Source organism: Chroicocephalus ridibundus, chromosome 7 (assembly GCF_963924245.1).
Source record: "Chroicocephalus ridibundus chromosome 7, bChrRid1.1, whole genome shotgun sequence".
Lineage (NCBI taxonomy): Eukaryota > Metazoa > Chordata > Aves > Charadriiformes > Laridae > Chroicocephalus > Chroicocephalus ridibundus.
In genome coordinates, this window is record NC_086290.1 from 54,980,090 (window position 1) to 54,995,142 (window position 15,053).

General features: G+C 48.4%; 1 protein-coding gene across 3 annotated transcripts in view; it reads left to right on the forward strand.

The window, feature by feature from the left end:
- Positions 1-13,906, forward strand: part of PHF12 (PHD finger protein 12) — a 32,508-nt gene extending 18,602 nt beyond the window's left edge. For all 3 annotated transcript variants that reach the window (XM_063340870.1, XM_063340871.1, XM_063340872.1), the window contains 10 exons: positions 279-411; positions 1,111-1,275; positions 1,909-2,070; positions 3,167-3,983; positions 5,861-5,983; positions 7,340-7,483; positions 9,494-9,592; positions 10,173-10,255; positions 11,971-12,109; positions 12,761-13,906. In XM_063340870.1, coding sequence (XP_063196940.1) covers positions 279-411; positions 1,111-1,275; positions 1,909-2,070; positions 3,167-3,983; positions 5,861-5,983; positions 7,340-7,483; positions 9,494-9,592; positions 10,173-10,255; positions 11,971-12,109; positions 12,761-13,095 — 2,200 coding nt within the window. In that variant the 3' untranslated portion in view covers positions 13,096-13,906. The remainder of the gene's footprint in view (positions 1-278; positions 412-1,110; positions 1,276-1,908; positions 2,071-3,166; positions 3,984-5,860; positions 5,984-7,339; positions 7,484-9,493; positions 9,593-10,172; positions 10,256-11,970; positions 12,110-12,760) is intronic.
- The last annotated feature ends 1,147 nt before the right edge of the window (positions 13,907-15,053 follow it).

Sequence of the window (15,053 nt, forward strand, 5' to 3'; positions counted from 1 at the left end):
GCTTACAGCTTTCCAGCAGCGGCATCTCTTCCTGTGAGAGGACCTGTTTTGCACTGAGGAACCCTCGTGTGCATGGGCAAGTCCTTTTGCCTTGAGTTTGGTCTCGCAGAAGGTCCATACAGATCGGGTTACAAATCTGAAGCCTAATTTTAGATGCGAGTAATGTAGTGTAGGGGAATTGGAAAAGATAAGCTGAAGTGGTTAGCCGAGCTTGCCTGCGTCTTTGGTTTATACCCTGTATTCTGTGTGGGAAATAAGATATGGCGCTCTCTTTGCAGGAGCTGCAGAGTGGCACCTCTAATCCAGTGTGATTATTGCCCGCTCCTGTTCCACATGGATTGTCTGGAGCCACCGCTTACTGCCATGCCGCTGGGTAGATGGATGTGCCCAAATCACATAGAACACGTGGTGGTAAGCAGGACTATGATTGCAGTATGGTAACCGGATGCTGGAGTGGAACCTGGCAGGTCCATTAAAGGACAAAGTACAACAAATGTAAAACAGCTTCTGAGCTCTTATTGCTCCGTGTAACGCTTGTAAAGCTCCTGCTGCAAGCAACGCGCTCTCCAAAGGAATATGATGCTGCTGTCTGCAATAAAATATAAAGATGGGAGAACTCCTTGCTGTAACTGAAGCTGACAGCTCAGACTGTGGCTCCCTCACAGCGTGTCTAGTTTTCGGACTGGACTCCTTAAGATCTAGATGAGCTTCCAGAACTGTGATACAAAGCAGCACAGTGCTACAAATAGGGGAAGTGATTCTTTGCATGCTTAACCCAAAAAACTTTCATTCCAAGAGGGAGTTTTCATTTGTGGAAAAGCAGTGTGCTTGAGACTTAAATACTCGGGAAACAGGGGGCTGAAACAAAGGGCCTGTCCCCAGACAAACTGCTTCTGAGAGCATTGATGCTGCTTAGCTGGCCTCTAAATGCTTTTGTATTCATCTCCAGCAATGTGCCCTTTAACAGAAATGGTTAGTGCTGCAGGAAACAAATAGTCTAAAGCTGAGCTGATGCTGTACTGCCAGTGCTACGAGGCGTTATGAAAGTCTTAGGGTACATTAGAGTGACCTGCAGATCCCTAACTCCTGTGGCATTATCTGATCACCCAGCTGAACCAGAAGAACTTGACCCTGAGTAATCGGTGCCGAGTATTTGACCGGTTCCAGGACACCATATCTCAGCACGTTGTCAAAGTGGATTTCTTAAACCGAATCCATAAGAAACATCCTCCGAATCGCAGAGTTCTTCAATCAGTAAAGAGAAAAGGTTTGAAGGTATGTGTCAACAAGTAGGTGTCGGTGAAACTTCGCTTATGTATTCTAGTTTGGAAGGGAAACCACCACGGCCCGTAGGCATAGCCTCTTGGGGCAGGAGGAAAAGGGTGGGGTCTGAATGAATGTGTTGGTGAGAGGTCTGGGAGTCAGCAGTTACTTTTCACTATTTAAGAAGCTCTTTTTCCACCAATCATAAGGCTCAGCTATTACAAGTAAGCCTTTAAATCTAGCACACGCGTAGAAAATACAACACAAAACCTCCTGAAGGTTGGCCCTGCGGACAGAACTGGGGCTGCTGCATGTTCTGTGTTAAACCCCAAAGAGTATTTGCTGGCAGAATGCCTGAAAAATGCCAAACAGGTTTCCCACTTGGCCTTTTGTGCATGACTTCTTTTATGCTTTAGCCGCCACGTTGTACTGAAGTCATGCCTGACCTAAGGGAATAAAACCTATTAATTTCAGCCTAGCTGCATCAATTTAAAGTACTCGGTCCTTGAAACTTTTAATGTATTGTCTGCAGGGTTCCTTTGGGTCAGAAAGCAGCAAACACGAAGCGTAGTGCTGGTTAGGCACTTTAACTAGTCATTCTTGAGTAATTTTTCTCATGTGTGATCTTCTTTCTCTACAATGTAGGTTCCTGATGCTATAAAGTCCCAATACCGGCTTCCACCCCCGTTACTTGCGCCTGCGGCTATTAGAGATGGCGAGCTGATCTGTAACGGGATCCCTGAGGAACCCTTGCAGAAGCACCTTTTGAACACTGAGCACTTAGCCAGCCAGACAGAACAACAGGAGGTAAATGAAGTCAAATGCTTGGACTCTGTGTCTGTAGTTGCTTTGGTACAAAGATCCTCTTCCATTTCAGTCATGATCAGAGCAGTTGTCTAGGAAACCAGTCTCAAAATCATGTCTGAAGGTGATAGCTTGTCTTGTCTTTGACACCCTTGCCCATTAAAACTTCATTTTGGCTTTCCAGGTGAAACGTAAAACTCTTCATTTGACGCTTTGAGGAAGTGGTGAAATACTCTTCTGGCCTTAAGAGTGGCATCGAGGGCTTTCTGTGTAGATGTCATTTTTATTTCCTGGCTGAGGGAAAATACTTTGCACTTTGATTATGTAAGGCTGCTCTCTGACACGCTTATTTCTGTGTTAACGTCACATTTCTGGGCTGCTTGGACTTTTAGAATTGGACTTTAAAAATCAAGGTCAAATGAGCGTTTAAATCTTTTATGAAACTTCTTGCCAGATTCCACAACGTGAGGTCATGTTGCTTTGCAATCAGTGGTGGAGTCTTTCTGTTAGCTCAGGTGGGGTTTTTCTACGTGTCAGGTGCACGTTCACCATGGAGCTTAAACCTTTGAATAAATCTTTTGGTAATCCTCTACCTTGTGTAAAAGGAAAAAGTGCTCCACCCCAGCTTTGGCAAGTGACTCCCTATAGCTTCAGGTAGATCAGCATGTCTTCCCAGCGTGCTACACAGTAAGCTGGAGGATTGTGTTTGGGGAGAAGCCCGTATCGGTGAAAAATGTGTTTGTAACTAGCTGGAGAGTTGCAACACTTAGCAGGTGAAGAGAAGGAAAAGTTTGAGGGTGAGGAAATGCATCTGCTGCCTTCTCCTTCCTTTAATCTCAGCTCCTCTGTGTACTGTCCCCAGCACAGAGATAAACAGTACCTCATTTTGGTTGTGCTTTTGTGCTTTTTGGACAAGGTTTTCTCCTGATTCTAGATGAGCATCAGAGCAGACGCTGTAGTTCCAGGCTGCATCTGAGCGGTCAGCAGCACGGTGAGGCAGCTGCATTTCTTCCAGCTGGGTGGTAACGATGGAGTAACTGTTGAGGTTTGGAGCACTGTCTGTCTGCGGAGCTAACCTGCACCTTTTTCTTCCTCCCAGTGGCTCTGTAGTGTTGTTGCGCTCCAGTGCAGCATATTGAAACATTTATCTGCTAAGCAGATGACTTCGCTTTGGGACTCTGAACAAACAGAGAAGGCTGATATTAAGCCTGTTATTGTGGCAGACGGCTCACTCACCAACCCTTACCAGGCAGCTGACAAGGCACCCACACCTTCCCTCTATTCCATGTCATCCTGCACCTCAGGGATTACCACCCAGAATTCCTTGAGCTCCTCGCAATCCCAGCAGACGTTGTCACAGGAAGATGTCAACTGCAGCTCTTGTATAGATAAATCCAAGAAGGTGTCTTCTTGCGGGACTTCGAATGGGCCAACAGCCTCTGACATTAAAGTAAATGGTCCTCATTTCTATGGCGTTTCGTCCGAATCTTCAGCACAGTTGACTGACTCCCAGAGGCTAATCGCATCTGGTAACACAATACCTGTTTTGTCTCATCGGCAAACGTGGCCTCGGCCCCTCACGCCCCCAGCGACTTGTGGACTTCTGAATCACACCATTGGAACCATTGTCAAAACGGAGAACGTAGCAGGACCCGTTTCTTGTGCACAAAGGGGATCTGTGCCGGTCACAAGTATGCCTACGTCCATATCGAGCTCCTGTGCCAGCCTGGAGACCACCAGCACTTTGCAAAGAAAGAATGTGCAGACACAGATAGGACCGCCGCTGACGGCAGACCTGCGATCGATGGGCTCCCCTCTGACGGCCACGAGGGCTCTCACCCCTCCGCAGGCTGCAGGAGATGGGATCTCTGCTGTCGGGTCCACCAACAGATTCTGTTCACCAGCACCACCTTCAGGTACGTGCCGAACAGCTGATCTTGGCCCCGGGGCTGAGAAAGTCATCGGTCTAAATGTTATTCTGAACCTCAGGGCTGCAGCAATGTGTCCTCCTTTAACTGGGGCTTGGGTTCTCTGTGGAGAGCCGGGAGAATTTTCTCAAGCCTTCTCTGTCTTAGGTCCCTTCATGGGAGCCACGGGATGTGTTTTTGCTGGCTGCGTATACCCGAGAGGGGAGCTCTGTCCTGAGAAGCAGGATTGTAGATCAGTTTATTTCTGGAAAGCAACAGTAGTTTTACATTAGAAGTCTTCAGCTGTGCGGCCTTGATGTTGGAGAAACGTGGACTTGGGAAGCTGTGGTCCGTTTAGTATCTGCTACTCTATAATACAGGGTAGTTAGGGATCAGATGTACCATCTCCGTCCTGAGTTGTCCACAGAAACCTGGCTGTTGAAGTGCACGTACCCATGCTTCAGTATAAAAACCTCCAGGCAAAGATCTTGATAGCTGAAAGGCAGAGTTATTGCCCGTAACTCAAATTTGGCTGGAGTAAGCTTTCACTTAAAGCGGTCTCTTTCCCTTCCCTTTCCCCACACTGGCTCAACACTCAAACTAGTAAAAACCCTTTGCACAGGTTGGGTTTGAAGCAGTCGCCGAAGAGCGTGCGGCAGAGCTGTCTGTCGCTTCTGCAGTTCCTAGCTGCTCAGTGGCAGGCTTGCGTGGAGCGGCCGGGAGCTGGTGATTGCAAGCAACAGAAGCAATCTCTTCTTATTATTCTTTAAAATTCCTTAATGAGTATCTTCTGAGCTTTACCTCGCATTCGGAAGCAGTGCCCGGAGTACTTGGCCTCCTTTTTTATTGCTGAACAAACTTGGTTACTCTGAGCCTGCTGTTTTGACTGTGCCCTGCTTAGAAACGCAAGGCTGGGAGAAGTTTTGGTAGAGGAAATGAGACCGTACTATAGAAAACTTCTTGCTTGTGGTTTGAAGAGCGCTGCAAACCCTACAGAATTTTGCAGTTACTTCAGATGTTAAGTAATTGCTTCTGGTGCAAAGCTTGCTTTCTACAAAACGCAGATTAAAACGTCATTTTGGTGCAGTGTCTCTTAGGAAAGGCGTAAATATTTAGATTTTCCATATAACACGATGCATATATATATTTATAACAAATCTTAAATTATGGTGTGCAGATTTTATTGCTGAATACAAAAATACAAATCATTCCTGATCTCTTTATGCCATAAATTTCAGGCTTAGAGTAGTTCTAAGCAAAGCAACTCAAGAAGAGCTCGTATCACCAACGATTAAAGGGATTTTGTTTCCTGCCATTTGCCGTTGCTTCTTTCCGCTGCACGGTCGCTGCCGAAGCAGTAGGATTTTATTTTGTAAATAATAAAATCTGGTTATGACTGTCACATTCTTACTAGACAGTGAAGCACACTCCAGACTTGATAGTTGTGCAGAAATAAAAATTGTACTTTTTGTGCGTGTTCAGACCTAGACAAGCTACTTGGGAAACGTCTCAAGGTTTAGTGAGATTTTCAAGCTTCTGGGGACTTGGTGCTCATCTTCCCAGTCTCTGCAGGACGTGGCTTAAACTCTGTCATTGCTGCTGCTTCAGACAGGGAGTAGGAGCTTAAATGTACAGGTCCAGAATTCCTCCCACAAGTGGAGGTGAGAGGGGGAAGCTGGCAGTTGGCTCTGTGTTGGAGGCACACACTAGTCCTTCTGTGAGGAGAAAAAAGCTAATGGCCTCTAATTCAGGCCTTTTTCAAAGCATGACTATGAGCAAAATTAGTCATTCCGAGCAGCTTGGAAGCGAAGTGCAGCCGGAGGGCTGGGTGCATGGCTCGCGAACGTCACAGTGACATATCTTCTCTGCACCATCTTTCTCTGTAGATGGTAAGGTCAGTCCCAGCACCTTATCCATAGGAAGCGCTTTAACTCTACCCTCATCACTCACTTCAAACTCCACAGCTATGTTGGACCTCACCAGTTCCCTGAAAGCATTTATGGATGGCGGTGAGTATTTAGTTCGTTATCCGTCTCTCCTAGCCCTGTGTGTTTGCTTCCCTAGGGCATTCGGTCTCTGCTTGAGGAAATGTTCCAGAGATAAAGAAGGGTTGCAGTCAGGTGAGGGCGGGGTTGGGTATATATTACCTTAAATATGTCACATGCTTCCCTACTGGTAGTGTTGCCAAGGCAGCAAGGCCGATGAAGTGCTTCTGCCTGAAGCTTTTCTGGGGAATGATCACAAAGCTGTTGCACGGGCTGCTTTCCAGGTGGAATTCACATGCAGAAACATGCAGCCCTGCCATGTTGTGGTGCTAGCTGCAATCCAGAGCTGCTCCCGACGGGCATAAAATCCCGCAACCATAGATCTTGCAGTCGAGCAGTCACCTGAGTGGTGATGCTCTAATGGGTCAGTTTATTTTCTGATTTATTCCTGCTTCTGTCAGTCTTCTCCTAGACTGGCCCGTTTTTTATTTTCCTTTTGTTGCACTTGGCAAAAAAATGCCAAACCTTGGCGGAGTGGCTTCAGGAGGAGGAGATTACTGAACAGCAACCATCGCTAGCATAGCGAGGCTGTTGCCAGAGACTACTTCTACGTCTGAAGAACAGCCTTTCTGGCGTTGCCAGTGTGACCCCTCTTCCCTTAGGCGAACCCCGGCTGCTCAGCCTACCGCTCTGCTATCGGGAAGGGCCGTTATAAGCTCTGCTTCTTCTGCTTGCTGTTTTAACTGTCGTTGGTGTGGAGAAAGCTCTTGGAAGAAGAGGTTAGCCAGCCTGCTTGCTGCCAGAAGGCAGACCTCTGTAGGGCTTTACAGATATAAATACTTCAGAGCTATCAGCAACGGATCTGCTTTAAAGCTGGTTAATAATATTGTCTGAAATGCCCTGTTTGGTTTAATTGACCCTGCTACGAAAGCGCGCGACTCAAGAATGAACCTGTATCAGCTTCAAAGGTGGTTGCAGCTTTCCTCTGTGAAGTAGGGCTAGGCTTTCTAACTAGATAATGGAGCTTCACAAGAAGGACCCAACCCGCTGCCCAGAGGGGCGCGACATCCACCTCCGCAAACCTGTTTATTCTGAACCAAAACAGATTTTCAACTTTTATCGGTCCTTGTTCCCCTAAATTTCTGCTTCCTGCCTCAGCCGTAGCTCTCTGGCCATCGCTGGCACTCTCCTCGCGCACTGCTCACGGGAGATAAGAAGTAATAGATCACCTACATGTAAGAGTCTTGGCATTACAAAACTTGTCAAGTCTTCGCTGTTGAAGCAAATGGCAAGTTTGAAAGTGGGACAGTTAAATCCACTGCAGCTCAGATTGCACCCTTTCCATGAATAACTTACTAATTGCTTTTTGTTTATTAACAGAGATTGAGATAAATATGCTGGATGAGCAGCTGATCAAGTTTCTGGCCTTGCAGAGAATACATCAGCTCTTTCCTTCCAAAGCTCAGTCTCTAGCGAGCAGTGTCAGTTCCCATCAGCCATCTCCTGTGGGAAACCACATTGAAGGTAAGAGCAGCCCTAGAATAGTTGGTTTGTGTTGAGCTTTTTGGCACTCCCTTGCCTATTCATTGAAGGAGATCTCCCTCTTCTTCTGGTATCTGTCTGATGCTGCCTTTCACGTTTCTTTCCTCTCATCCCCTGCTCTGGATATCCACTGGCCAGAAACTCCTTCAGGTCCCTCTGCTTAATTATTTACAAATTACGGCAATGAAAACACCTTCAGTAACTTCTGATTTTTCTGCTGGAAATCTTTAGTGAAGTTGTGTTTTATTCATCTTAGAAATTAGCAAGAGATGGGAAGGTTCAGCTGCTGTTGTTTTTTCCCCTCACCTTTGAGATGGGCAAGAGAAATACGTGAATTCCTGCTCTGTCTTTCTGGAGAAGTTGCTTGTGAGACGAACAGGAGGAGCTGGGGCACAGAATTTGTGTGTGGCATTGTCATTGCCCTCTCAGAACAATGTCACTGTCGAGCTGAAACACTAAATGCAAATAATGGAAAACCACTTGCGCTTCTGTTGGAAATCTCCAGATTCCCGAGTTCAGCATTGGCTTTGTTTATGGTCACTGATACTGGCATGCTAACACCTAAAGCTGCAGGGGGAACGTGGCTTCGTGATCCTCTGCGTGCGGCCAGTCCATTTAACCTGCTTTCAAGCACTGACTGGGCAACCTTGTTGTGAGAGCAGTTGTCTGCTCCCCCTCTGCTAGGCCTGGGGGTAAATATCCATGATAAGATCTTTGGAAGTCTGCTAGCAGTCAGTAACCTTCCTCTGAAGCTCTGTGCTTGCCTGCTCGCTTGCTGCTGTAGCATCGCAGCATTCTCTAAATGCTTTGTCAATCTTCTTTTGAACCCTGCTGTAGGACACAGCACCAGGCCATGATACGAGCCGCGTTCCTGTGCTGCTCGTAACAGACGAGTTCTGGAAATTCTTCAGCAGCCTGCCTTTCAAAAGGCAGATAGATGCTGTCTTAACCCATCACCCTTTTTGGGCAGAAACGATGCATCAGGCTGACTGTTTAGCATTGCTGGTGAAATATTAGATCCAAAACCTTCGGTGAGCCCTGTTGAGCCAGCAGAGCCAGACAGCTGAAAGGGCTTGTGCTGGGCGGAGGTGGGAACTTGCACGTTTCAGTGCTGCACGTCCAGTGGTGACACTCAATGTGGCCAATGTTCTTGACATAGGTGACTCTGCAAACAGTCTCTTGTAATCTCACGTTCTGTTCTTCAATTTCACACTGTCGGTGTAAAAAACTGTCATGCGGATGTAGTTCCAGGAGGGGCCTAAACTCTGCTTGTAAGGGGCTTATCTCCAAAAGACAGCTGCTGAAATCCTGGCTAGGTTGCGTGGTCCGGCGTTTGATATCTGTTCCGCAGGAGATGGTTTTCTGTCCAGTTCATGTGGGCGTGTGAGACTGTGATTTGAACTCGGCTGCCAGGGAGCTGCCCTGGAGGCTCAGCCCCCGACCGGCCCTTGTCGAGCGTGCCAGGGACCGACCTGAGGGTAATGGAGTCCACCCGGTAAATCAGCCTGTCCTGGACACTGGGCTGGTCCCTGGACGAGCCCCGTCTGTTCAACCCGTGTGTTTTTCCTCCAGTTTCACTACAAGTGAAATCGTAGCTGTTAATTTGGTGACATTCACCAGCACCAAATTTTTTTTTTTTAAGTGGCACTTTGACAGCAAGACTCAGCTCTTTGATTACCCAAAGTGGAAGAGATTAAGAAAGAAGCTAGTGGTAGGAGGCTTGCGTTTTCCTCAGTGTGGCTCCATTGTGCACGCTCGGTATTAACGTTCCCCCAATTGCATGGCTTCTGTGGGTTACTAGAGAGAGCAATTTTCCCTGATGACTGGCAAAAAGATGTTTAATGCACAAACGTCCTAGAGGGTTGGGAATTGGAGTTTAGGCCAAAGCTGACTGGATCTGTGCTTTCTGGAGAGTCCAGCGCTGGGAACACTGGGGTCAAGCAGCCTTCACAGCTGATAACATTGTTCAAGTAATTTCTCTTTATCTTGCAGCGCAAAGAAAGGAAGTGCAAGCCCGGGCGGTGTTCTATCCTCTGATGGGCTTAGGGGGTGCAGTCAATATGTGCTATCGAACCCTCTACATCGGGACAGGTGAGTAGCATTTTCCTGCCCTGACCTTTCAGAATCAGGGTGGTTCTCCCTGACCTTCCCTGAGTGTTTGCCAAGTGGCTGTTGAAGAAAACAGACCCACTGCGGCCGCTTGTGCTGGGGTTCTTCACTACGGAGAAACGTGGGAATTCCCCGTCCACTTGAATCTTTGTGGGGTTGCGCTTTTGGAATCTGGTTGGTGTCCAAATTAGTAGTGGAATGGCTCTCCTGGAGATTAACGCCTGACTGGTGGAGAGAAGACTTAGGGTTTGCTTGCAGGTTTTGTCTCTTTCTGCTTAGATTCTTCTGGATAGACCCAGTAACTGTGAAATGCTCTTCAGCCTTCGTGGAGCTGCTAGCCTTCCCTTCCCCCACTGGAACTTTGTTCGGTGGCTTATCGCAGCATTATTCATGCAGTCCTGGGAGCTCGGACAAAGGCAGTTGCTCCCCTGTTGTTTTGCTAATTGAAGTTTAATTCTGTCTGTTGTTCTTTGCTGCCTGACAGGGGTGGTTTTTTGTTGTTGTTTTTTGGGGTTTTTTTTTCTGAAACGAACTGAGCCTGTTTTGTCCTCCCGATTGACAGGAGCTGATATGGATGTGTGCCTTACAAGCTATGGTCACTGTAACTACGTGTCTGGCAAACACGCCTGCATATTCTACGATGAGGTGAGTGCCTGAGTCGTTTGGGTTTGGGTTTTTTTTCATTTTTATTTTTATTATTTGGCACGCATGGCAGTGGGAGCTGGAGATGCAGGCAGCAGGTTGTCTTTGTGTGGTGCTCCTTTGTGGACTACAAAGTAAGAGCCAGGGCTGTGAATGGTTTCACTCCAGTGAAGGCTGCGTCAGCGATTTCTGTCATAGCCCTTTCTGAAGCACAGAGCTCTGCCAGCGTGATTTCTCTGAGCTAACTGCCTGTGCACAAAGACTGACCACAAGTAAGCACCGTCACTGCTGGTGTCTGGGGAAAGAAAAAGTCATAGGAACAGTTTGATACTTTCTGATCCAGCTGCGTTCTTAATAAAAGCTAAACTTTACGTGTCTACATGGAACCTCAGCTGGAATCAAACCAGGCAACTGCTCTGAGTCTCTTGCTTTCAGGTGTGATGGTGATGCAAAGTGTTCGTGCCCATCAGCAGTACACCGTATAAATTATTTATTTAACTAAAATTTCCGTTAAGCTCTCAGCATAAACAGAGGTCTGCAGTTGCTTCTTAACTATAGTCCAGAGATTAGTTTGTTCTTGAAGTAAATAGACTGCCGGGTCTGGTAATAAAAGCACCGCTGGAGATGTCTCTTAGCATGGAAACAGTCTTTGAAGCAAGGTAGTCTTTTATATCACCATTTGTCAACCAGCTACCGAGCAGGATCCAGGATTAACCCACAGCCGGCGTTAGCCATTCCACCAGTGCACGACAAGCTACAGAACACAGTCGGTAATGGGATCCAGACCTTAAATCTGTGTTGAAGCATCTCCTCACAGTGGTCAGTCCTAAATCAGGCTCTAGGCACTGAACTTCTTCCGTACTCCACAAGGCCTCCTACGGCTGTGGTCGCTCTAGAGGAAGAATTCCCCCTCCTTAGCTCTGTCTGCCGTTTTCTGCTTCTGGCCGTTGGCAGCTCACGCCAGGCCTTGGCCTCTGCAGTTTACCAGGTTACTGGAAAACTCACTCCTCTCTGCATGGGGAGTTCTTATAACTTGATTAAAGCTCTCTAGTCCCTGGGGGACAAGGTCTTCAGCCCTCAGATGGTTCCTGTGAGCTAACCTGAAATCTCCTCCACTCTGTCAACATCCTCTGCAAAGCTCAGTTAAGCGTGATGCTGCTTGTGTAATGCTGTAATGTCACGGTAACGTCTCCTGGCATTTCAGCGTCTGCAAAAGGCCTGTAAATCCCAGACTGTCTCTATCTTGCGGCTGCTGCAGCACGCTGGCATCCCTCTTGCTGTCTTGCGGCTGCTTTCTAAAGCACGTCTCTTCCCTGCTAGGCACAGGTCTCTGGGCCAAGTTTGCATCTATTGTGCCTGTGAAAATGGTGTGGTCGCTTTGTGAGAATCGGCTTGAATCCCTGTTTCCATAAGATCTGTTGGTCCAAGTGCAGTAGGTAAAAAACCACTTCTCCTCAGAGCTGCTTTGGCCCTCTTTCCCTGGCGGGAAGCATTCTGGGAAGCAGCGCTTGCTGGAAAGCCGGCTGTTCTGTGAGCGTGAGCCATGCACGAGGTTCAGGTTGGTGGTCTCTCAAGCTGGAGGATATTTTAACTGTTCTTATTTAACCATCAACAGCGGTGGGAGAGAGAGGCATTGTGTTTCAGTGCTCCGAAGGGGTATATCAGCACAAGCCTTTCTGGCTTTGATGTCTCAGTTCCCTCCTCTTCCCTTTTTTCAGAATACGAAACATTACGAGCTGTTGAACTACAGTGAGCATGGGACGACCGTGGACAACGTTCTGTATTCGTGTGACTTCTCGGAGAAGATGACGCCCACTCCTCCCAGCAGTATTGTTGCCAAAGTGCAGAGTGTGATAAGTGAGTGTTGAGACAGCGCCAGCCCCGCGTACCACCACAGGGAGCTATTAGAGGGGGACAGGAGCGGGTGCAAATCGATTCCTTGTTGGTGCCCCTTGTTCTGCAGCGGCTGGTGCACCTCTTGCAAAAAGGGGGAGCCTCTCTGCAGGCCCCAGCCTGGGTTACGCAAGATGTTCCTCCACGGAGTGCTCCGCTGTGAACCCCACTCCTGCCTCCGGCACTGGAGTTAACCAAGCTCCAGGTCCCTGCCTGACATCGGTTCTGGCAAGCCGCTGGTTGGGAGCTGGACCGAGGGCTTTCCTCATGCGTGTCCTCCTCTCCCGGGCTGCGAGTACAGGATCTGGGCTGTGCTACGGGCACCATCCCATCCCCGCATGGCTTATTCCTGCTCTCCACCTGACTGGCTTCCTCTTTTTTTTTTTTTCTTTTTTTTTTTTTTGGGCTGCCAAAATAGATATGTAAATAAACGCCTCTACCTCTCCGGGGCTGCGGGGAGATTCCAGTTTCCCTTTTATCAGCCGCTCACTGCAGACAACTGAAATGCCTTGTGGCTGGAGGATCTTACCCCTGAGGCACCTCAGCGGTAGCCCTTCTTGATGAAAACAAGTTGCCGCTGGCCTGCCTGAATCTTACATGTCTTTTCTTTTCCAGAACGACATAAAAGCAGAAAACAGGAAGAGGAGCCGCATGAAGAAGCCGCTGTGATGAATTCGCAGGCACAAGGGCAGCATCGGAAGCCCTGTAACTGCAAAGCCAGCAGCTCCAGCTTAATCGGGGGCAGCGGGGCTGGCTGGGAGGGGACAGCCCTGCTCCACCACGGCAGTTACATCAAGCTGGGCTGCCTGCAGTTTGTTTTCAGCATTACCGAATTTGCGACCAAACAGCCCAAGGGGGACACTGCCTTAGTACAAGACATGGACTTGGAGGAGAAGCTTTCTCTGAAACCCCACCAGGTGCCCGTGCTGCGGTCCAACTCCGTTCCCTAGGAATTTTAGGAAGAGAACTTTGGAGTAAGGAAAACGCCCTCAGACTCTTGCAATGCAAAAATGTACAAACCGAGGTGGGATTTTCTATGTCGGCCCAGAGACTGTTCACACGCCGTTTGCATGAAATGAAGAACGTTTAACTTTTTTTAATTTTTCTTTTTTGCTCAAGTTTTAGGGGCATTTGCACATATATTTGTACTATACATTTCATTTTAAAAGGAAAACTGCAGTGAGAGCAAGACGCGTCAGAGCGAGGGGCGACCGCTGTCTGACTCGAGGACTCTCTCTGACAGATAGTTCCCATGCAGTTGTAAAATAATCAGAAACTTGTTCTATTTTGTGCCAGTGACAATAGTTTTATATTAAAAGAGAAATACAGTTTTCATACAGCAAATCTATACAATATCATTGTTTTATTTAATGTAAAGAAGCGCTCTTCTTCCCACAGTTATTTTTCCCATCCCTCCCTGCTATGGTTGCACTACAAGTAGCTACTGTGTATTATGGGCAGTGAGAAATGAGTTCTTTTCCTGGTGTCCATCCTATTTTTATTTCAAATAAGGAAAAGTGTTGGATTCTGTGTAAATACATCAGTGATGGCATTTTTCAATGTTTTAAAGCTGTGTACAGTGCTACATGTGGTATGACGTTCCTCAAATTGTCTATTGTAGCAGATCGTTTGTCGTAACCTGTCTGTCTCTTTTGTTTATATGCCACCTCCCCGCAGCAGAACAGCTAGTTCCACTGTACATAGTAATTGTAACGTTTTAGACTTTACAGAAACTTTCCTGTATTCTGTATATAAAAAAAAAATACTTCACATTCTGTTTTCTGACTGTCTGTCTCAACTCTTGTCACCACAACCTGGAGATTCCCCAGCATGTCTGACCTGCACAAGAGGAGCCCGAGCTGTGGGAAGGGGCTGTGCCTGTTTGGAGGGATGGCGGGAGGATGCCGGTGGTCCGGGATCACGGAATCGTCAAGGTTGGGAGGGACCTTTAAGATCACTGAGTCCAACCATCAGCCTGACACTGTCAAGTCCACCACTAAACCACATCCCTCAGCACCACGTCTGCCTGTCTTTTAAATACCTCCATGCGTGGTGATTCCACCACTTCCCTGGGCAGCCTGTTCCAATGCTTGACAACCCTTTCGGTGTAGAAATTTTTCCTAATATCCATCCTAAACCTCCCCTGGTGCTACTTGAGGCCATTTCCTCTTGTCGTCTTGCTTGTTACATGGGAGAAGAGAGCGAGATCCCCCTTGCTACGCCCTCTTTTCAGGTAGTTGTAGAAAGGGATAAGGTCCCCCCTCAGCCCCCTTTTCTCCAGGCTGAACACCCCCAGCTCCCTCAGACGCTCCTCACCAGGCTTGTGCTCGACCCCTCACCAGCTCCGTTGCCCTTCTCTGGACCCACTCCAGCCCCTCAATGTCTTTCTTGTCGTGAGGGACCCAGAACTGAACACAAGGGACTGGAAGGTCATAGAATGGGTTGGAAGGGACCTTTGGAGGCCATCTGGTCCAACCTCCCTGCGATGAGCAGGGCCATCTTCAACTCGGATCAGGACCAACCTGACCTTGAGTGTTTCCAAGGATGGGGCATCTACAAGAGAGGTGGGGTCTGGGTCCAGGGGTCACAGTGTGCACCCCTCGCCCTCTCCCTGGGGGCATCGTGCTGTGCGTCAGCCACCTCTCTGGGTGCCCGGGGCTTGCCGCACGGGAGGCAGGTCGCGGTGTGGAGACAGGGGGCTGCGCTGACCGACGCCGCCTCCTCTCCCCGTCTCTCCTCCCGCTCCGGGGCCCCGAATCCATCATGTCGGCGGACAAAGCCCTTTGCCAACCGCTGCCCTCCGCCACCCGCCGCGCTCAGTGCCGATGACCCCACGCTTCGCTCTCGAAACGAGCGGCACTTTGACCTCCCCCCCCCCCGCAAATCCCCGCTCCGGCTCCCCGCCCCC